At 35.7% G+C, this 24,320-nt stretch overlaps 1 protein-coding gene across 9 annotated transcripts in view; it reads left to right on the top strand.

Annotated features, from left to right (window-relative positions):
• Positions 1 to 24,320, top strand: part of lama2 (laminin, alpha 2) — a 155,907-nt gene that overhangs the window by 23,307 nt on the left and 108,280 nt on the right. For all 9 annotated transcript variants that reach the window (XM_028039819.1, XM_028039818.1, XM_028039820.1 and 6 more), the window contains exons 2-3: positions 14,109 to 14,279; positions 17,390 to 17,502. In XM_028039819.1, coding sequence (XP_027895620.1) covers positions 14,109 to 14,279; positions 17,390 to 17,502 — 284 coding nt within the window. The remainder of the gene's footprint in view (positions 1 to 14,108; positions 14,280 to 17,389; positions 17,503 to 24,320) is intronic.

Here is a 24,320-nt window from a genome sequence, read left to right as displayed (position 1 = left end):
TTTCTCTAACTGCCTTATACTTAAATTTATTTTCTGGGGTTGTTTGCCATCAAATAATTCTTAAATCTTTCTGTCTTTCTTGAGGTCTGTTCACTATTGGAGACCCTACCAGGGTCTGAACCTGGACACACAGCCTCTGTGGTTTTAGAGGTATTCCATGGAAGGCTTGTCTCCCTGCGACCTGTTTTATTCTGATTAATAAAACAGTAACAAATGAATAGGTTTCTGTTTTACTTCCAGATTATTTCTAACTTGAAAAGCATCAACTTCAAGACCAATTCACCTTCTGGGTTTGTTCTGGGGTTTTAATGTAATGCTCATATTTCCATTGTTGTCTCTTACATCTGTGGACAGAGGTCAGCGTGAGCATCCCAACCAGCATGCATCAATTTAGCTAGTACACAATATATTAGCATTCACCTTTTTCAGAAACTGTCACCTTCCCTTGAATTATACAAAACATTTGATCCATGCAGGCATCAATAAGCCTTGACCCATCTGACTGTGTCACCGGTTCATTCTTTTCCTTCCATCAGACAATTTTGTTAGGTCCTGACTAATACCAGTTGGGAATATCCTTCAAGCGCTGTGGTTGTGAAGAGACAATGAGCCTATCATTTTCTCTCCCACAGCTTGCCTTAATCTAACTTACACATAATCAATATACAATTGAAGCCAGCTGTTTACATACACTGCAAAAAAGACTCTAAACCTTCCTTGTATAGGTGAGTTAGGGTTACAAAAATAATTTCCATTCTCTAAATGCCACAGAACAATAAGAGAGATTTCTTTAGAAAATTAACTTGCTTCAAAGTAGTAGTTTATATATACCTCTTTAATATTTTTTTCTATAAACCTTATCAGCTGTGCCTACATTTTATTTTCCTGGGGTTGAGGTCATAGCTCCAATTCAAAACACTGACCCTGTTCTTCTTAAATTCCTCCCTGGCTGATATATCGAGACAGTGTTTGCTTAGTGCTCTTTCCTCATTATACCGTCTTACACCAAAAAACTCCCACAACATGACACTGCCACCCTCTTGCTTCACAAATAGGGCGGTGTTTTCAGGCTTGTAGGCATTAAGGTTTTCATTTAAATGATTTTTTCATTTAAAAAATCTCCAAAGACGAAGGGCTTTTTCCCTGTGTGAATTTAACAGTGTAATGTGACTTTTTATCTGCTGTTTTTGGAGAAATTGCTTCTTTTTTGTGTTTAAACTTCCATGTAACTGTTTAAACAGATTAATTTGGTGCCTGAGGCCATCTGCAAATTGTGCACAAGAATGAACTGGTCTTGTGGAGGTCCAGAGTTCTCTTCCTGATATCTTGAATCATTTATTTGGATTTCCCCAGGATGTCACACATGGAAGCAGTGGGTTTGATGTGTTCCCTTAAAATACATTCATAGGTGGGCTACAGTTTAATTGACATGTATTGCATTAAGATGTAAGAGGCTTACATAAAAAAAAAACATCACATAGTTTCATTTTGAGAACTCCATAGCGTATGCTTTTTTATGGCATATTTCATTGAAAAGATACTTAATTCTGGTGACTATAGTTGTAATATGATGCCATGGTTGTTCCATTTTCCTCTCTCCACATCTAACTCACAGATCTTCAGCCAGAGTAAACATAGGGTTTTTGGACAAATTGGTTTCCAAGGCTCTTTCCCCCAGTTGCTCAGTTGGCCAGTGAACATGCTCTGTGAAGAGTTCATGTTTTTCTCCACTTTAAAAATTATAGCAGCCACTGTGCTTTTGGTGGTTATTAGTAGAGCATTTTTCCCTTTAAAGGTTTTTTTGAACTCAAGTCCCTCAGCTCAGTCCTTTCAGCCAAGAGACAATTTATTAAACTTCACAGATTGGCTTTGCATGTTTTCGCTTTTCAAAAGCACCACTGGCCATGAAACCGTGTTTGATATTCATATTTTCACACCTTTCAGTTTTTTTTTAAATAACAGCGTGTAAAATAATCAAGAGTCTGAAAGATTTGTCAGTACCCGATATTGTCCTACTTTTATTTTAAAACTCTGCAAGTTTGAGAAAGATGCTTTGTCTAACCAGCTGCGACTACAAAATATCTAAATAAGCACATATAACAAATTGAAATATTTAGTTATTTTCCCCCCTCTGTGGTCATGTTAGAATTTTAATTTCTAAAAGGTCGAGCAGTGTCAGCGTTTAAGCTTTGCAAGTTTCGAAAGTCTGCACCCACTCTCTTCTCTCTGAGTAGCATTTAAACTTAAAGAGTAGGAGCAATCAACAGTTTTAAGTGTGACAAATGCAAATCAAAATATAAAAATTTTTATTCTCCCAAGAGAGTCGTTCTGTTGTATGTTATTGGGAGGTTGCTGGAGAATATAGTGCTTGTAGCCATGAGAAGATTAGATCGTTTGTGGGATCAGAGGTCAAGTTGCTCTCTCCTGTAAATCTACTCACTGGCATGTTTTCATTACGCGCACCAACATCTCCACTTTATTCCCTTGAGAGTGTGTAGCTGTGTGTGCACGTGTATTGGCCTTGGCTGCAGGTCGGAGTGTAAGTACATACTAAGGCTATCACCAATAGCTCCATCTTAAATCATACACAACCACAAGCATACACATTTATTCGTCCAAGGTGCTTGGAGATGATTTAACTAAGCTCTCATCACTGCCTCATCAGGTATGGATTGGGTGTGAGTATGTGAGAGAGCAGTTGGACCATCAGAGGATAGATTTACTGCCGACTGATCTGAGCTCAGCTAAATCACTTCAAACACTTATCTTGGAGTTATTGCACATAAACATTCCCTCCCCTCGTCTCTGACTTTTCCTTTTTACTTTTTATTTTTGCTTTACTTGACAATTTCTAGATTGATTTTTTTTTTCAACTGTAATTTTCACAGTAAAATATGTTTAAAACAACGTTTTTGGTAAAAAGAAAAAAAAAAGTATCCAAACTGAAAACAAGATGTATCTTGTCTAATATATGATGTAAAATATAGACATAAATAAATTATCTTTTCGTCTTTTAATCTGCTTCGTGCTCTCTCAGTTAAAAAAAGGGAGAACACTCCCTCTGTTTGCATAAATCTGGTTTCATTCAGACAGCGCCTTTATGCACCCACAGTCAGTCCTTCCTGCAGATTGACCGACACACAAGAATAGGTTGACGGCAGACTATAGAAACTGGCAGGGAAATGTTTCCTCTAATTTCATTGGATACTCTCGTATTCTACAACCCTAGTTCAGCAGGTTTGCAGACAAAAAATGTTTTTTCAGTATCCCTAATTTAAAAAGCTGCATTCATTACCCCAGCTGAGAGAAACATAACAACTGACGAATGGCCCTTGTTGCTTTTCAGTTCTGGGTCTTCTATTGCTAAACAGTAACAATAGAGAATTATAGATCACTCTAAGTCACTTTATTTTTCTTCAGTCCATTTTGTTGTACCTGCAGAAGGAACCGATTATGGATTTCAGACTTTGATCAGAATAATTAAAAATATGAGTACTGGAACAAATTAGGGGCATTGCATTTAGTAAAACTACAATGACACAAAACGGAGTGTGATTTAAAATGATTGTTGCATCACCCGTCATCACAATTAGGAAAATGGGATCCAGTGTGTCAAAGAACAGAGATTTTTATTGTGTCAGAGTCATTTTGCCCGAGACCTCCCATGTTGTTTTTATATGTCCATTTAGGGCTTCAAAATGAATTTAATTACTACTAGCAAAACCAGATGCGTCTCTGAGAGATAAACACCCTCCCCAGTTTGCAGCACATTAGTGACTTTAGCCTCCAGTTGAAATGTCTAGGTCCCAGTTTGTGTTTGTTTGTGTCTAAGAAGGGTATTAACTGTCTAAAAGTTAGCTAATTTCCTGTTTAGTCTGAGATTGAGTGTGTCTGGAAAGCGAGTGTACAGATCAAGAATTACACACGATGTGTTTGATGTGTCTCGCAGTACGGGTCATTTGGGAAAGAACAACATGTTAGGCTCTGATTTCCTTCCAGTGAGTTTATATCCAGCTAGAAAAATCTTTATTCTATACTCAAAGTGTATTTTTCTAAAATTTTGTATAATTGGATTAATAAACATCTAAACGAAAGAATGTCTGTCAAAGCAACCTTGTGCAGTCATACTACAAAAGTGTGTAATGATAGGACAGAAAATGGTTTTGTTTTCTTGAAATCATTAACACTTTTAAGTGAGATTAATAATGTGATTTCACTTTAAGCCTTTGTTCTGACTGTGGTTCTCTTTCCCTTGCTTTTTTAAGCAGTTTTTGATCTATATTTACTTTGTTGTTTCTTTTTACAAATGTTTGCATTTAATTTAAAACCTCATTGCTGCGAGTAACCCACAAAGACACACACTGCCGGGACAGGAAGTCTTGGTGAGAGCAGGATGTTGACTTAGTTTTCATTACAATTTTCCATGAATACCCCCGAGGTTGACAAAATAGTGGTCAGAAGATGTAAAGACAGATGGATAAAAAAAAATTTGATTTATATTCATGTTGTGTTTTTTTTAAGTCTGAAGAAACAAAACCAAGAAAGAATGTTTATCCTCTGCCGTTTGAAGAGGGATCACAAGGAAGAAACAGGCACAGAAAGTTCAAAATCTTAAATGCGAATTTCAGTGGATGTCGTGTTTCTGTATTATCTTTTAGAGAGGCAATGACCTTTTCAGTAAGTAATTACAGTACAGCACAAGAGCAAATCTTGAGTAGCTCTTCTTTTACATTTTACTTTTTAATGAGCCAGTCTTTCTTGTAGTTTTTAAAAAAGATTATCTGTGGCAGTGGGTCTCCCAGCTTCTTCGCTGTCTTTTACTATTTTATTTGGATATTTTTAGATTTTGCTTTTTTCACCCAACTGAACTAAGAACTATAAACTCTTAAAGCATAAAACAGGAATAAACCCAAGCGATTAAGTTTTGTGTGAGACATTGACAGTTTGATAAACAGTGTTCTTGGAGCAGTAACTTTATAATCATAAGATTAATTGAACATTTCTTAAAATCAAATGATATTACAATAAACTATGGCTTCTTAAAATTGATACATAATAAAATATTGGACGGTTCATAAATGTTTTACACTCAGAGTGAAAGCCTTGTCACATTCACTGTGTTGGAGTAAGTATACCTCAAGAAAAGGGCTGAAAACAAGAATGTGATTATGGATCAAAACTGACAAAAACTGTTAAAAAAATTCAAACCAAAATAAAAAAAAGGTATAGAATAATTAGGCATTCCACATGAATTTGAAAGTAAAAGTGTAACTATTGCAACATCATTCATAATGAAGCTTCATGGCCTACCACATGATTGTGGTTATGAATAGATATCAATCTAATTTTGCAACACATTATCATTTCAACAAGGCAATTTTCTCTGCCTGAATTTAAAAGCAAGCTGGATATCTGAAGAGAATAAGATACTTATGTAAAATATTAGGACTGTGAACATAAGCGTAGCTGCAGTTTACCTACATGAGTGCATTTTCAAAGATTTGTTGAAGATTTCAGCATGCATTATTTTTTTATGCCCCAGGGCTAACATTCCTTTTCCTGAACTCCAGTAATATGAAAGGAGAAAAGGAAATTGTTTTTAACTTGGCTAACAATGTTGTTTTATGGTATTTTTTTAAAGCTAAGTCCATAGGAAGTTGATGTTTATGTTGCTTTTACTCAAAGAATAGAAACCAATGTTTAATCAAGATCCGTATTCTCCTCTGTGTCTGAGTCTTGTGATGCACCATTGTCTTGAATTCAGATCGTCTTCTGAGTGTCTCTATCCAGGATGTTGCTCTGCATCTGTGTGTTAACATGCATACACACATCAGTATGTTAATACCTGTGTAAAAGGGTTCTGAACGTTGGTGTGTGAGTATTACAGGATTATGGCAGCCTCATCCCTCATTCCTCTCCTGGGCCTGACCCTTTTAAACAGCACTTTATCTTTCTCTGGGAATCCCTCCATCCATCTCTTGCTCTCCATCAATCTTTTATTTATTTATATTTTTCCTTTCATCCATATCTCTTTCTCACAGCCCAACACTAAGGGAGGAGGGCGAGATGGAAACTTACACAGGGATACAGAGAGAGATGATCTTGTCTTTTTCAACCGTATTTTTATTCCATCAAGCATACATCTAGCCTCAAAACTCCACAATAACACATCCATCACACATGCAATACATGCGCACGCACACTCACAGAACAAAGAACGCCCTGCATATCATCTTCGACCATGACGGAAAAAGTAAATAAAATTCAGTTCTTAATGAAATAAGAAATCTGTATAGGATGAAACAGAATATGCTGCCACCTTGAGTTTGTGGAAATGTGAAGAGTTTGTCCTTAGATTTAATGGACACTGGACATGTTAATAAATGACTGTTTTCAATGAGATAAAGATGAGTAGAGGGTATCAAAATCTGATACGTAGGACGATTCAGTGATCCTATGTTTTCTGTTACCTGTGTTACCATTTAAACACATGGACTGATGTCTGAATGTTGTTGAATGGTGCTTACTGGCAGTGGTTCTTGACCATGAGAACATCTCCTTGTGCTTCACCCCCTAACCAATCAAAATGGAGGAAATATTTTAAAACTTTTAATGCAATAAAAAAACAATGTATTACCGCACATAAAACATGAAATACTCCATCTATGCTCAGCAGCAAGTCAGGGATGCCAACTCAGCATTGATTACACTTGCATTAAAGGAATAGAAAGCTACTTCAAGGCACAACAAGGCATATTTTTATCTGGTGCCCATACACCAATCATAATGTCATGGTTGTCAGTTGTCAGTATTACTTATTTCAAAAACTGTCACTGATGCTTGTGTTGTGTGTCTGATTTTATTGAATAAAAGATAAGGTCTGCTCATTCTTAAAACTACCTTCAGATGAAATGAAACAGCACGTTCTTTCATGATTAGTAAGAAGTTCTCTGTATGGATTTAATTTTTATCTTTAGACAAAGCACTCAAGAAATGAAAGTCTCCTTTAAGCTTTCATATATTAACAGTTTGTGATACAACGTATCGCCACTATAAAGGTAACTAAACTGCAAGTTGTAAAGTAGTAGTGTTGATCTTCTTACATTTTGGCTTTCATTTAGTAGAAATGTTAGGAAACAACTGATAGAAATTCATTCTGATCCAGAATCTGTTTCTTCACTTATCTGGTATTGGGTCACAGAGGTAGCAGGTCCAGTGTAGACATCGAAGGATCCCAAGATGTCCCCCGATCAAGAGAGATCCCCTTACAGGGGGATAATTCACAAAGTGAGCATCCTAAACAATTTGCTGAAACACCGCAACTAATTTACTCTGACTTGGACAAGAAGAGACTCTACTTTGAGTTCTCCCTAGTTAGCAAGTCTAAAATTGTAGTCCTCGAGAGCACGTGTCCTTCAACTTTTAGATGTCTATGATCCAATATACCTTAAAAAGCTGAATTGTCATTCTCAGCATGCAGTCAACTTTTGCGCTGTCCTGCTAATGACCTAATTATTTGTTTCCTGTGTGTTGTATCAAAAGATAAGGACATCTGCTATTGAGGACTGGAGTATGACAATCATGCTTTAGATGGAGTTACTCAAATTATCTCTTCAATAAAGCGTTGTCTGGAAGCTCAGTCCAGATCTTCCTGATCCATGTTGTTTATTATGATGAGTAAGATTTGGAAATAGAAGAATAGAAGAATCTAATAAAGGAAGAGCTTTCCCTTTTGTTCCAGGTCTTTCTTCACTGCCTCAGACTACATGAAGGCTCTAATTACTGCTGAAACCCCCCAGTTCCTCCATGTGCGGTGCCATGCTGACATCACTCCTGAATAAGCCACCCAGCTTTGTAAACTCCTTCACATGCTGTAGACAATCCCCCAAACTGGACGGAGCATTTCACCCTTTTCTGCTAGAAAACCGTGTCCTCAGACTAGAGAGGAAATGACTCATCCTTACTGCTGTACTCAGCAGCAAACTGCAAACTTGTAATCTAGATCCTACTGAGAGAATAAATCTTATTCATTTGCATTGATCGAAATGGTTAATATTGTTAAGAAACATTGCATTCCTAGTTGTATGATCTCATAATTTACCCTCTACAATCCAAACAAAACTTAAAAATGTTTGGGTTTTCAGCCAACAACCCATAACCCTGTCCATTAATTGGACAATAATGTTTGGACAAATCAGTGTCCTGTGCAGTGTGAAGGTGGACTTTATGTTACAACAATCACCTGTTTGTTGTCTTAAAGCTTTAGTCATCATAATGACTGAAGTTAGTTTGTGACTTTGAAGGAGAAGGGCTTTTTGTCTTTGACTTTACATTTTTGCTCATGGTGCAAACATGGTGCATTTTATCAAAAATGCTCATTACTTTTCTTGTAATAATTGCTAAACAATATACTATTGAATGTTCAATAGTAACACTTCTTTGAATGTGTCTCTCCAGTTTTTACCGTACTTATAGAGGCTAACAATATTATAATTTAGATCCTTCATAGCAGTTAAGCCTCTGAGACATCTGCTTAACAGAGCGTACAGATTAAGAAAAAAAAGGCCATCAGACAGACCTACAGACAGGTTACCATGGTTATCAGAGCAAAGAGAAGAGAATGGAAGGTGATAAACCTGAGCTATGTGTGTGTGACTGTCATAAAACTATAGTCAGACAGCTCTTGTGTCCCTCGTCATTCAGCGAATATGAAACATGAATTCATGTCCTTTCTACACATTTCCCATTTCTCAGTTGTCTTGCCTTGCAAAGAGAAGACAAATGTCATTAGTCTCAATTTAAATTATGCAAATATTTATTTTTTATATATAATTTTGACTTCTCAGACGTTGTCATGGTACATGTTGCACAGACTTTAGAACCAGCTGGTTAGGCCCACGGTTCTCAAACTATTTGAGCTGCTGTTGCTAGTAACTACAAAGTAAAGTAGAGTAAAAAAAAACATCGAGTTAGTCTGCCCTTTGCTTCTTCAGAATCATCTCAAAGAAAGTGCATTGAAGAAGTAATTAGGATATCCCAGTACAAATGAAAGCATGTGACTGTGAACCAGGAACAAACTCTCTTGGTTTTGGTATTCCATACCTCTAACGACAGAACTTCGAACTGTGAAAACCTTTTGTTGAATAGTGAAGAGGAAATATGACCTTGCCTTCTAACTAAAAAAAAAAAAAAAACTGTCTCCATAAAAATACATTGATGCCTAAATGTGGTTGAAGTTGATTTTACAAGCTAACTAAGTCTATCTTTCTGTGTCTTTGTTTTATCAACCTTGATTGGACATTTAAAAAACAGATGCTGGTGGTTTTCCAGTGTTTGGAGAGTTAAATCTGAAAATGTTACTAAACCAAGATCAACTGTGTCTAATGTTCAAGTTCTAAAAAAATGTTGATTTGCAAATTGACATGGCCTATAATCAGATACGCAAGTAGTAGCGTACTAGATACACTAGTACGCTAATACGTATCTATTATTGTAAACCAATAATTGGCTTACAATAAGCCAATTATTGTAAGCCAATTATTGGCGTAATGTAAGCCAATAACCCATATCTCTACATTTTGTATTTTCAAAAACTGTAGCAACATGTTTCCCAAATTAAGTGTGATAAAACTGTATGTGTAAGATTTGATGACCTAAAAATTGTCAATAGTGCAAGTAAACTTTATTTTTTTTACTCTCGCTGTTAAGTTGCATATGTCAAGCAGTCACGTTGCATTTTTAGGAAAATGTTTTAGGTGAAATGTCAAACATTCCAGTTTTTCCAATAATGCTTTCTGCAGAAGCAGGAGAGATGCATCAGTAACTACTGACAGATTAGGAAAATGTAACCATTTGAAAGCTAGTGTAGCTAATAATTAAATCAGACAAGTTGATTTGGTGCATTGAAATGGTAATTATTGTTAGTGTAAGGCTGCTACATTAACAGGCGTAAGAGGTGGAACCTAGATTATTATTATTATAAAAATTATTATTATATAAAAAAATAAGTGTTATGTAATGTGCACTTTTTGACTCAACAGGTTAATGTGAAATGAGATACATCTTTAGAGAAAGGCATAATCTAAACATGGGCTTTTAATATTTTCACCTCTTACCACAGTCAAACATAAATCATGCCACCATCTTTTGATACATTTATTTATTTTTCCCAGCCAGTTTGACAGAGCAAGACTAACCAGATTTATTAATAAGCTTAAAATATTAGCTGACTCAAATGAAGGTACCATAATTCTTTTAAGCTTTTACAGTCTACCACGTGTATTAGTAAGCAACGTCTTTTCCAGATTTTGAATCAAATCTCAGAATGCATAGGATATTGGCTTGATTTCCTGGCACGGTGTATAGCAGAGCTATAAAAATAAATCCATGGGAGAAATTATTTTGATCTAGCGTTAAAGTCTCAACTAAAACTGGAGTTTGAATTATCTGTTTGTCATATGACTAAAAGACAGAATGTCTTTTATTTTATTTGGGATTAAAAGTCTTAGGTGTGGATAGAATTTATCTTTAGAAGACATTAATGCAGATTGTTTGGCTCTTAAGAGCTAAAACATCAGACCGAAACTGTTCAAATAAAAAATATGTCAGCATCAGAATGATGTAAAGAGCAGAGCACACTCTTCTCTGACAGGCGTCTCTAGAGGCTTTACAAATATCAGTTTTAAAATCTTGAGACACCCAAAAAACAGTCACAATAGATAGATGCTGAAAGGTTTGTGATACAGCATTTAAAAAACAGTTTATTGTTGTGGGCGCGATCATCAGTGAAAAAGGTTGACTTTTTCTCATCTTGCACTGGTCTTACAATCAGTCTGCCCTGACTGGTCAAATAAAGGTTAAATAAAATAATTAAAACATTTATTTTTTTAGATAAGGCTGTAGAAATGTGTGTTTCCTTTTGCTTCCCCGTGTTTTTTGTACTTCAAATAGTTTCAAGGACAGTTGTTGTTCTTAACCATAAACATCTTTATTTCTTTTCATAAAGGGATTTCACATGCAGTGAAATGTGGTTTGCTTCCTGATGCTTGATTGTCTTTCTTTGTTAGTCAAACAGATTTAGTTAATTCATACTGAGCCATTTACCAATTTGACCAATTTTATCTAAATATTTTGTCATTTTTCAGTGGGTAGTGGTAGTGCTAACATCAAAACCAATATTGTCCTGTCATCACCCATTTACGAAAAGTAGTGACAACCAAAATGATCAGATTCAATGATGATCTCATCAATTCTGGCCCCCTATCTTTGAAAACACTCTAAAATGTATCCAGTCATTGACCATTAATAATGGAATTTGGAAAAGAAAAGAAAAGGTTTTGTGAAATATTGTCTGTCTAACACTCTGAATACCAATGCTGGACCAACACTGTTAATATCACTGTTGAAAGACTTGGATATGGCCTGTTTGACTGATTGTGTTCATGATAAGCTGTAGTTAAGCGCGTGAGAATGTTTGTGGAAGAGTCTTTTGGTGTCTCAGATGTTCACAGCACATCAGCATTGACATCTGGCCGAACAGCTGGACCCGTCTGGACAAACACACAGAATGTCTGCAGATTGTTTTTTTTTTTTCTTCTTTGCTTTAGTTTTCCTTCTATGTGGACATAAGGGACTATGATTTCCTATACATGCTAATTAGCCATAACAAATCAGTTTTATCCAAACCAGGAATTTCTTATGCAATGTAGTATGCAGTTATGTATGTTTCCCAGCTAAGAAATTTGAACCATGTGTATGTTGAGAGTTCCAGTAGATTCAGTCAAAGCATTTCAATCTGGATTTTACAATGGGAACCAAACAGTTGAGCAGCAGTTGGAGTTCAAACTCTTCCACATTGTCCATCTGCACCTGGGTGGTGATGATGACTGGTATGTGTAAATAATCATCAGCCAGGGACCTGGGCCTTTTTTCCCACTGGTTACTTGCATTTAACTTTATTTTCCTGGCTGAACAAAGATGCTGTGGTTTCATTCAAAAGTTTGAGATCCTCATCTTATTCACTTTGGCATCAGATATTTGTACAGGAGTTACCAATTAATATTTGGAAACAGAAGAATTCAACATGAACACATTAAATAGTGCACGATTAGAACATATTGGAGGTAGACCATTATATTGTCTTGAGCTTGATCTTATATTTTTCATTTCCACTGGTAATTCTTTTCTAAAAGGATTAAATATTTTGGTAATTTTAAGGTTAAGACCAATTGCATTTTGGCTAATTCCTAACAATGGTTTTTACTTATCGCTCTAGTGGGACCACTTCAGCAAACCCCTCCTTATGCAGAATATAAAGTGTCTTAAATGTTTTCTCCTTTCTCTCTAGTGCCCTAAAATGACCTGTATGCACAAAAGAAGTACTCGACCTGAGCTTTCACAATTTAAATAAAAAATAATGATAATTGTGTTTTTGGCTTAATTGTTTGAGACCAAGAATACTTCAAGCCTTAAGAATAAAATGTCAATTGCACTTGACCCAAGTTGGCAAAATTGCAGAAAATTATGAAAATCTGTGCACAAATGTTCTTTGGCATAAATCACTTTTATTAATTCTTAAAGCAAGAGCTATGTTTTTAAGTTAGTAAATTATTATGGACTTGTGATCATAATTTTTCTATAAAAGTGGGATATGACAGTTTTGCAATCTCAACCTGCTCTATTGGGCAAAAGAACATCATATAAGTGTTGCCTGTTAGCAACAATTAAATTATGGAAGTATTTTTAAAATTACCATCAGTTCGTAAATGAAAAAAAACAGATAGAAATCTACCCAAAAAATGGCCCAGGTATGGAAGTTGCCATTTTTGAATCGAACTCTGAACTAAAGATGGACCTTTGCAGTGGGAGAATGCTAAACATTCATTGTCCCCAGCATTTCATGTTAGTCATATCACAGTTTATAATTGTCTGTATTATTTGTTAGCTTGAAATTCCAACAGGAGTTCTTTATTGGTATTTGCCAACACAATATTAAGCATACATTAAAGCAATTACAAATGTCCGGTACTCTTGAATTTTAGATTCTGCTCTTGTTTTCTGCACCTTAGACAAAATTTATTTGATCGTTTTACTTGATTTTGTGTTTTATTTTGAAACATGGGATTCTTTTCTTTATGGCCGACCTGTTTTCCTGTCTGTGTTTCACAGCTGGGTTCAATCAGTAAATGATCTTCACCTGTTCCTAATTGGTTTTTAGTGTTTATCTGGTTTGCTCTGGTCGAATGAGATTACTGTTTCTCCAGTTTCTGGGTCCTTTCAGCAGATGTTTATTTCCAGCTTACCTACTCTGCTTTACCTTTAGTTTTGTTCCGATGGTCTGAATTAAGAAGTTAGTTTTTATTTCCATTTTAATTGTTTCCTCTCACTTTTCAGCCTGAGTTTGGAAAATTTATTTTGAAAATTCTCAAAACATGTACTCTCCATACAATGTTTTTAAATAAAATAAAATATAAGATGTAAGCACTGTGATTACCGTGGTTGATAGCGTTACTCTTTGTCTAATACCAGCTAACTCAGCACACCGAATAAAAGTCATGTACATAATTTTTCATAGTTAAATCTTCTGTAACTGATTCAGTCTGTGGGGGTAAATGAAAATAATTGCTTTATGCTGTTAGGAGAAATATAATTCATAAAACCCTCATCCCCTCTCTGTTCTGGGCTAATTACTCTTAAACTCGGTAATAGAGAAATTTAGGTGTTATTTTACCCTTGGAAAACTGGGGGAGGAAAATTATTTTATTTATGATTTATGATTTTTTTTTATATGAAATGCAAACCCAGCTGTGATACAGGATGTGCTGGAAAATCCTAATGACTCCAATAGTAGCATGCTTCGATTAGTAATTATCTGATGATACAGCTTCTGTATTCACTGGATTATTTGTTCAAATATCATATTCATTAGTGTGACTGATAAATTAAGGATACTTCTGCCAATAAGTTTCTTTTCTTTAAAAATGTCATTGTTTATCCAAGCAAGAATGTTTCACTTGTTTTGTAGCAGTGCATATAGTTTTTTGTTTTGTTTGTTTCTATTCATCTATTAGTTCTTGTAACCAGGTATGTCTTGCTTTTCTGTTTCTCAGGACTGTTCCCAGCAGTGCTGAATCTGGCTACAATGGCAGACATAACAACTAATGCTACCTGTGGCACAAATGGACCAGAGATGTTCTGTAAGCTGGTGGAACATGTTCCTGGTCAGCCTGTGAGGAACCCGCAATGTCGAACCTGCAACCAACGGAGTACAAACTCATTTGGTGAGAAAGATTCTCAACCCACAAGAGTTCTAGTCTGAGAGATCACACAAACTAATCATGCTGCTTTGACTAATTACTAGATTTTTTGGCAGATGTTAATCAAATTTATGTTAATCTAAGATTATGACTATCAAATCAATTGAAGAATCAGTTGCTAAATAAAAAGATGAGAAAGGAAAACTACCTTAAAGTTATTGAATAGTTTTTACAGACAACCAGAGTGTTTCAGAATAGATCAACTATTCAATAAGACATTCAGCAAATCCTGCAGCTGAATGAAAAATAAAGTCTTCCTACCAATCAGGCATAACATTATGACCAGAATACACACACTGTCTCACCACCTCTCTGCAACTGTCCACCCCGTTTTGCAACAAACTGTGATGCACTGTGTAATGTAACACTTTTCTTTATCAGTGACACTTCTTTAACCTGCTAGTTCTCATAATGTTATGGTTACAATTGTATATGTGAAATAGCAAGAGGACAAATAATGTTAAGAAAGTGGAAGAAAAAAACGTATTTGTCAAATTTTTATCTTTTACATTTCAGTTCTTCAAACAAACCATTTCATCATCATGTACTTAAACCGTGATGTATTGATTTTTTAAAAAACTGTAGATAAGTAGTATGGAGGGTCAAAAATAAATTGTCATAAGATTCAGCTATGTTTACAATTTAATGGTATATTGTGAAATAAAGACTAGATACTGTGCTCCTTTTTTGCTTCTAATCCTCATTGAGCCTGACTAGTTGATTATGACCCCATACAAAATTAAATGGAAAATGTGTCTTGCTTCTGGTAGATATTACATAACCATATTTCCTTATAGCACATATAGATGATCACATTCAATATTCGATTGTCAAAATGTGTGCAAAACATAACCCTGGAAGATAAATTGATACAGTGAAATGGCCAGCATCCGATTATTTTACATTCACTTTTAGATTGGTTTTATATTCCCTGCTTTAACAGCATGCTTTGCTTCTTGTCCAGTATATTTGTCTTTGGGCTTGTGATTTACCTGTACAAAGTCTGAGTTCAATTTAAGGCTATCAGTCAGATATTTTTCATCTTTTTATCTGTTTTCTCATTTTTGACTCAAGGTATTGCCATCTGCACATTCCCAAACAGGTCTTAAATTTGTGCTTTTTATGTCATAAAAGGAAAGTTTTGAATGGTGTTTGTATTTTTCTTTTCATGATCAAAAGAAAAGCTTCATTTGACGCATTCATCTATAAAGTAAACAATTCACATGATCTTTCAGAATTTTGTAATTTACTGCATCCATATTCATAGCCTTTATTCCAACATCCTCTAACTAGAGCTTCATTTATTTCCAAGGTTAGAAACAATCAAGGAAAAACATAATTACACAGTAATCTAGAAATAAACTAACCATAGGAAAAATTGCAGTTATTAGAGAAAACTCATATCTTACTCCTGGTATTTTAGCAGGAGTAAGATACGCAAGAGCGATAATACAACAACCATGAGCCAAAAATGAAGACGGCCAGGCTAAGCTCCTCCACAGGCAGGGTATTGTGAACAATATGTTTTAATTGGCTGTTTACATGACTGTTATGTTGAATATCTCTTGGTACTGTGCAGGGACTTAATGGTGTGTTGTTGCAATTAATTTAGCAGACACTAAAACCAAGATCTCACTTCTAAGACAACTTGAATACATAAGGAAATACTGTCACTTACTGGAAATCGGTGTTATTTTGAAAGAATATCAAAGTCAGGGTAAGAATTGAAAAACTGCAATGTAATAGCAATGTTAGTGTATGAAGACTATGCATTTTGAATATGAGTCAGTGCCACAGAAAATGTGGATGGACACAGATTGCCTTAGCTTTAAAGGTATATGACAAAATTAAATCCACAATATGCCAAAAATGTTCATCCATTTGTTTAAACTCAGCCAAAGTTGTGCAAAATAAAGTGAAAAAATAACAGAATGGAAGGTTGGGTGCTTTTTTTGACAATCTGACCAAATATTTATTACTGTATTGACAAGATTCTGGTTGTTTACTAAGTACACTGTGTGCACAGTTGTTTGGCGACTGGGGTTAAGTATTATTTTTTATTATTTTACCACAGTACTCTTAGTAAGCAGGAAACATAGACATCTGAGAAAAGTAATATTTTTTTCATTATTTTTGCATGTTGCTCACATGTTTGCATGTGGGCATTAGTTTTGCAACTATTAAAGTGTATGTTGAACATTTTTTCCAGCTCATTTGTTGTTATTTTTTCTCTGATAAAGTTAGAATAATAACTTATGTGTTTACAAATAAACATTTCAGACATAATGTCTGACATATGGATGAAAATAACAAAAAATCTGTGCCCAATATAGTCCTTCCGAGCTAAACAGGAAAGCTGCAGTTGTGGAATATCTCTTCCAGTGACAGCACTGTAGGAAAGTTGGTTCCTGGAGGCTTCATGCTTGAATCACCTAAAATCTTGGCCAGTTAATTTGTGTGACCCTGTACAAAATGGTTGTTTGTTTTGTGTCTCGACAATTTCAGAGTGCTGCATCTTTGAAAGACTTTTTAAGGTGTTTACCTGATCAGAGTCAGATAAATCTCTGTTTTTACCTTAATATAGGATGCAGTTGCTTGAGCCACATTGCACGAAACACATTATTGCTGATGTGCTGAAATCCAATAAATATTCAAGTTTATATAGCCTGGAGTGGTATAATATAGATAAAACCGTGTATATGGTGAAAATGTTAATTTGCCTATTAATTATGCGCACAGTTTATTTTAATCTTTCTCTGTATTTCATGAAAGAAACTGAATTTTGAGGAGAAACTTTGTCACATTAAAGTTGGGGAAAACAAGCATGAGAACTTTTTTAAATGCTGTTTTCTTTGACTATCAGCAGTTGTCACGTTTTTCTTTTTTTTTTGAAATGTTGAACCTAAGCATCAATTGAATGACAGCTGCCATTCCAGCCTGAAACTACACATCTGTTTGTTTCGTCTACCTTCTACCAGCACAAGATTCATCTGTTTGGTTTTTTTGGATGCAAATTTCACTGATAAAACATCAAAACGTAATTTAATATTCTACCTTTTTCTGTATGTGTGCAGAGCATCATCCTATTGAATATGCCATAGATGGAACCAACCGTTGGTGGCAAAGTCCTTCTATTATGAATGGGATGGAATACCACTATGTGACAGTCACACTGGACTTGAAACAGGTAGAAAAAAAAAATACCACAGACATTTATTAATTTGACATTCTATATCTCCGAGCTCATTAAATTACAAGTATAGTTAAACTAAACTAAACTATTCAGATTTTTTTTTCTATTTTTGTTGTCTTTAAAAGGCATAAGTGTAAAACAAAACAGTGACTTTTTATTTAGAATGCCTGGCTAAAAAAATCTGAATGTTTTAGCTGTATGTTCAAGGTTGTTTTCTGTTGGAAGCTTCATTTTTGAGAGCGGAGTTGGAATCAGCTTTTATGTAAGTTTTATATAAACACTTGTATGTCACAGACAATACAATGGGTCTTTCTGCATAAGACAGTTGAAAACCACACAGTTTGCCAAACTGCTGTACACAAAAACACATAAAAACAACAAATAAAACATTAAAATCAGCATCACAAGCAAGCCAAAAGTCAAAAAAGTTTTGTTTTTTTTAGAAAACATTTGCAAACAGGACATGCATATGGTTGTCTGATTTTTAAAGGAAGATAATGTCTCTATATTTATATTTTAAATGGCTTCATTGAGAGAAAAGCGAAACCAAAGTCAAAATTCCTCTGCAAAAACTTAGCAAATGAAGCTGATTCTGATCTTTACTTCAAAATAACACTGCATCAAAAATGTCCTAATCCCCTCTTAAACTGTGATTATCAATAGGCTGCTAAAATGGTTGTGCAAAGCCTCTTTTCACGTGGTGATAATTGTAGTTTAAAATAGCTGGAGAGAATGTTGGTGGTGACCTTTCATTTTTAAAGAAAATTGCAATTAAAGATGTAGGAATTCTGGGAAAGCATAACCTCCAGAGCACCTTCATTTTCACACAATTTTCTTCCAGCTTGTCCTCATCAAAGTCAGTCATTAAAACGGATGAAGCATATCTGGATCCAAACTATTGTCTGTAATAAAGGACACTTTTTCTGTCTTTCCTGCTGTGGCTTTTCTAATGTACATATTTCACAAGATGTTTTTTTTCAAGCATATTAAATTAGTTATTGCTGTAGTAGGAAACCCCAGAGACATGGGGAAGGCACTTATAGAAAACTTTACAGACAGAAAGCCACATGTATCAATCAGTCTGCAGTTACGTTATTGTGAGTGTCTCTGTTAGTGTGGGAGGAAGCAGACTTGCACAGAGCAAACCTACGCAAACACATGGAGGGATGTATGGCAACTTGAACCGTGGAACTTTTGGGGAGTATAATGATAGCATCTTTCAGTAGCCATATGATACCTTATTGTGTCATAAGCCCTGTTTGGGGAGATTACGATTAGTCTTCCTAATCACAAGTGGGCTTTATGATGTTCCGTTTAATGTTGTCATCACCAATTCAACCTAAATTACATGTTCAGTTTAGCTGAATCCCATGTCTAATTATTGTTATAGTGCGACACAGTCCACACTTAATGCCATCCGTAATAATGCTGCGTGGGGAAAAACACATTTGTTTTATTGCAAAAACATTTCACACAAAATTCTAACATTTCCTTTGGGGAACATTTATGGGAATGGGTCCAAAATTAATCATATCTGTTGTCGAATTAGAAAAAAAATAATTACTGAGTTCTGATGGATTTCAATGTCACTCGCCACTTTCAGACAATAGGGACAGAATTAAAGAGGACGTAGTATGGGAAATTCACATTTTGCATGTTTTTGTACTTGAGTTTCAACTGCTTCTAAAAGCAGCCCAAGTGCTTAAATAAAACCACCCAGGATTTTTTCCAATAAGTTAATATTTACTGGTGTCTGAAAAATTACCCATTTCAAAACCATCCAGAATGTAATATCACAAGTTAGCAGGGACTGCCTTTCACCTAACAGCCCCAGCTGAGCTCCAGCACATTTGGTCAGCTGGTTTTACCACTGTATTTGTTTTGTTGTTCACTTGCCATCCAGAAACCACTTGCTGCATTCTTGTTGGTGGTCCAGGAAGCTCTGCTTGTGCTTTTCAAAGATGGATGGTTGTATAACAGCACATTATACAATTGCGACAGTAAATGTTGAGTTGAGTGGCGTGGCCAGCAGCAGCTTGGACTCCCAAGACAGCTCATTCTTAAAGCTCAGAATCAGCAAAACTGACCAGACTAAAATTTCATTATCTAAGAATGATTTTGTGTAATAAAAATAAAAATGTAAATGATTTTATTATGTTTAGCCCACAGAGCTATCCTAACCTGTTCAAGGAGCATAATGGGTCACCTTTAATCAATATGCAAGCTGCCCTGTATCAGTGATTCAGGGTGGAGTTGGTGGTGTATTGCTGTGAGGGTTTATTTCTTCACACACTTTGGACTCCTAAGAACAGGTTGAGCATTGTTTAAATAGGACAGCCTCCACACACAGTCCCCAGATCTCAGTCCAATAAAGCATCTTTGTTATGTGCTGGAACAGGAGATTTACTGCAGCAACTAAATTATATCATTTCAATACGGACCAGAAACTGAGGAGTGTCTAAAGACACAAAGGTCCTGACGATGAGCTAGCAAGATGTGAGAAGGAAAGTGGCTGTGTATGCATCTAAACAAGAGATGTTTAGATACTCTTGCTTTAAAGCCCATTAATTACAGCATTCAGTGTGGCAATGTTTCATCCTCACAAATAATCATCTTTCCAAATGTGAAAAAATGCATGTAGACATCTTCATATCTCTTTAAACTCAGTCACAGATTCACTCACTTATTACCTTAATAGTAATTTGTGGCGCTTGTGCCGCATACACTAATTCCTGACTTCTCTGTCAGGAACTAGACATGTTTTTAAATATATGTGCCCACATGTGTGCGTGTTTTCAGTAGGTGTTTTATGTATCTGTATGTGTGGTGCTCAATCAGTCCAACGAAAAGCTATTTACCCTCCAGTGCACAAAATTTCCCCTGTGACTACAGTCATCTCACTCAGAAAATGACAGTGCCCTTGTGTGCAAGTATGTGTGGTTTATCGCCTATGACATCAGCACTCTCATTTCCTCCCTTGTTATTGTTGAGCCTCTCTGGACAGAAAGACTAAATAATGAGAGAGAAAGTGGGAGCTGAGGGGCCACGTGTGTTTGCGTGTGTACGTGAACGAGACAGTTGATGTCTGTTTATGGTCCTCGTCAATTTTTCAGATGAATTCTTGAACTGTAATTGTGCCTGGAAATCCATCAGACCCGAAAATACACTGGAAGTTATCTAGAGCGACCTGCGGAGGAGGGCTGTGATTCATTTAGCACCTTTTGAGAACTTAAAATTTGGTGATTTTTAACATTTAATGTAAATATTGCATTTGTTATTAGATGTCCCAACTGTTCAATATGAAAACAAAAAATGTGCAACTACAGCAGATGTCTAAAAATCTTTCTACTATTATAGAATTTAATGTATTTTCTGTAGATTAAAATCACATTTAATAGGACTACTTTACCATTGGCGACATAACTTGGTTTAAAATGTGAAAATCTTTTCTCAGCCTCAGACAGAAGTCATTTACACTGCAGTTGTTATGGAAATGCAGCGATCAGTTTGATTGATGGACGGCGGTCAAATCACGAACCGGCTCTGCTCTCTTGGGAGGAAAAGAGAACCTGGTGATCGGGGTCCTGAAAGAGGCTGCCACTCAAAAGATGTTTTTATCCACATCTCAAAAATACCTCAACATACACACACACCTGCAGCCAATTTTGAACATTTGGAAGCTTCCACAGAGTAGATGGACATGACCCACGTTTAGTTAACTTCATTATGTATGCATTAGTAGAAATAGCTTTTATAATTGCAAAATGCTCAGATAAATGACTAAAATTTTTATTAGAGAACACATTAACAATCTTTTATCAGTTGACTTCGAAAAAGGACTCCAACCTGAAGATGAGCATGCTTGGAGGAAAGAGTAATTAGAATTTCTTTTTTCTTGAAGGGCTTATTTTGCCCTTTTTACATGTTTATAATTTTATTTATTTGAATTGGGTTTTTTATTGTGAGGCAGAAATAACATTAGAGGAGTTCTTCATTACAGCAATTTATCACGAAAGGATCATGGACGATCTTTGTTAATGGATGGGCTACAGTGAACTTGACCTGTTCCTTTCTCAGTTTGTACCTGGATGATAGGTTTCCATGAGAACACAGCTATTAAGTCTACCAGCTCCTTATTGAAGAGTTCAATGATTACTAATTAGTCGATAGATGTGGTAGCACAAAGTAGGCTTAATGCTCTGCATCAACATGTTTGAAGTGATTATTTCATTTGGCCACATAGATAATCTTTGGAGAAATCATAAAAGCATAAAGACACTGTTGGTAATTGAAACATTCCATACAGACCAGCTTCGTAGCTGTCAACAGATTTCCCTAGATTAAATATGGATCTCTGCAGCTCCTCCAGAGTTTCCATGGTAGCTTTCCTGATTAAGCCTCTTTTTGCTCAGCTTATTTGCTTATTTTTCCCAATTTTTTCATTTCCAGAGAATGGATCTAAAAGCGCTCCATGCGATGTTCTAAGCTTGGAACATTATTTAGTCTCCAAACTAGTGATGGGCAGATGAGGCCTCACTGGGTGTGTGGCACATTTCCCAAACTCCGTCGACACTGTGCTGAGACTGTGTTGCTTTGTCACTTACAGTGACATCTTCTGGATTTAGAAAGTCATTGCAGGCAAATTAAATAAAGACGGGAGTGTTACCTGGTTCATCCCCCTCATGTCGTGCATGTTGTTGCCTCAGCATTGTGGAAGTGCTCTGGTTACAGTTAGACAAGACCTGGGAGCAAATCCTACATTTTTCACCTACAATATAAATAAAAGTTAATCCATGTAAACTAACTCAAATATCCCATGGAAAGGAATTTGAATAATCTGAAAGAAAAATGATCAAGAGTGGAAATGAGAACAGAATAATTATTTTACGTGATAAGATCAAAATGATCCCACCGGTAGTCATATACGAGCCGAAAACCAACACAAAGCAAAGAGCACTAAGTATCTCCATCCAACAAAACTCTCAAACGTGTTGACACAGTTTCTCCCTTATCAATATAATTTGGCGCGGTCACATCCAAACGACACAGAAACTGTCAGTCATGTGGTTTTTCTTAAAGTGATATGCGCACCGACGCAGGGTTTCATCTTGTTTGCTCAGCGCATGTACCGAAGTTTCGGTGTCGTTTGGCCATCACTACTCCAAACCCTGTTTTGAACTTCTCCACAATTTTGTTGCTGTCTTGGTTGTAATTTCTTTTTTTTTTTTTGCCTGAATTTAACTTGTAGAGGGGTGAACCATATTTGCTAATTAGGTGGCATTGTTGTACTGGGTGTTATTTGAGGTTATTGAAGTAAAGGAGACTGACAGTCCGATAAATTTCCTTGTGCTTTTGCTCTACTTTGCGCTGCTAAATCACACAAAATCACATTAAAACACAAACACATGAGACTGGAGTTTTAACTTGGATAAGTTGTAGATTTTGTAGATTTTAAACAATGCTGAGAAAAACAAATGTACAACAAGCTTATGCCAGTCATTTTTAGCACAGTTTGTTTTTGGCGGTTTCATTCAGTAAACATTGAATACACAGAGCCAGAGAAAAATATCAAACAAAAACATTGTTAACTAAGCATCTGTTGCAGCAAATGTAACTTTGTTGGTGTAAAGTTGCAGAGTAGATTACGTGGGAGAGTGTGTAGCATCTGGTGCTATGTGTTTGCTAAATAGCATTTAAAAGCTTTAAATGCCAAAATAACACCCAGTCTCTAGACAATGAATATGCACTTTTTATTGTATTTACATTAAAATAGCTTTTTTTTTGTAATATTGATAACAAATTCACATATGGTGGATTTTATAGGTGAATTTTTAACATATCTATTTTATGCCTTATCAAAAGGCAATGATTCAAAATACAGCTGCATCGAAAGTGTCTGCAAATTATTTTGTTTGTCAGCTCAGTTAAAAAGCGGGTAGGCTTTGCACCGAGATGGTTGTACTGAATACTGCTGCTTGCTTGCATTCAGTTAGTTTAGCAGTGGGCTGTAATTCTGGATGATTCACATAACAGAGAGCTGTGCCAGCGCCTGCTTTATTAGTCCAGTGAGATGTTAATGCATTTCATCTGAAGTGATGGTAAATTTTAACAAGCCTGCATACCAGTTCCACTACTCTGACACAACATCCAGGTGTGACACTACAAGGTTGCATCTGTGTTTTACACCTGAAACCGAAACAACAATTTTATACGTCCTTAATCATATTCAGATTTTTCTTCACCTTAATCAGTCCTTTGTTCTCTTGTGTGCAAATTGCGGAGGAAAGTGCAATCTGGAAATGAAAGTTAATGCCAGTTTGTCGAGCCAGAGAGAATTTTAACACGCTTCCATTTGAGTGACCCGTAAACACCAGCTGTTCAGTTTAACCGCTGTAACTGTGTCCAAAGCAAACTGAGACAAAATGAATTTTTCAGCCTAAGTGTGGGCAACCCAACCACGCTGGCCACGAGGCTTAAATGGATTGATATAGCACTTAATGTTTTCATTTGTGTGTTTTACACAAATGTTCCAAAAACCCAGATCACTGATGTTTTATGACTATCAAGTTGAAGAGCTATAAACCCCAAAATGCTTAATCTGTGTGTGAAGGATTTTTTATGCTTTTGACATGTGAATACATCCAAGAGATAAAACCATTTCATATTGGGAAGTACAATCATGTTCAAAAATATTCATAAACTCACCAAAAGCATTATTTGGATATTGATTCGAATGGTGTATAATGATGAAAAAGGTGTTTCTTAAGGTGGATAAAAAATCGTATCCTATAATTCAAACTTTTTTTTAACAA

Source organism: Xiphophorus couchianus, chromosome 15 (genome assembly GCF_001444195.1).
Source record: "Xiphophorus couchianus chromosome 15, X_couchianus-1.0, whole genome shotgun sequence".
Classification (NCBI taxonomy): Eukaryota; Metazoa; Chordata; class Actinopteri; order Cyprinodontiformes; family Poeciliidae; genus Xiphophorus; species Xiphophorus couchianus.
The sequence above is the reverse complement of the archived record's forward strand: the minus strand, read 5'-3'. Positions and strand labels throughout refer to the sequence as shown.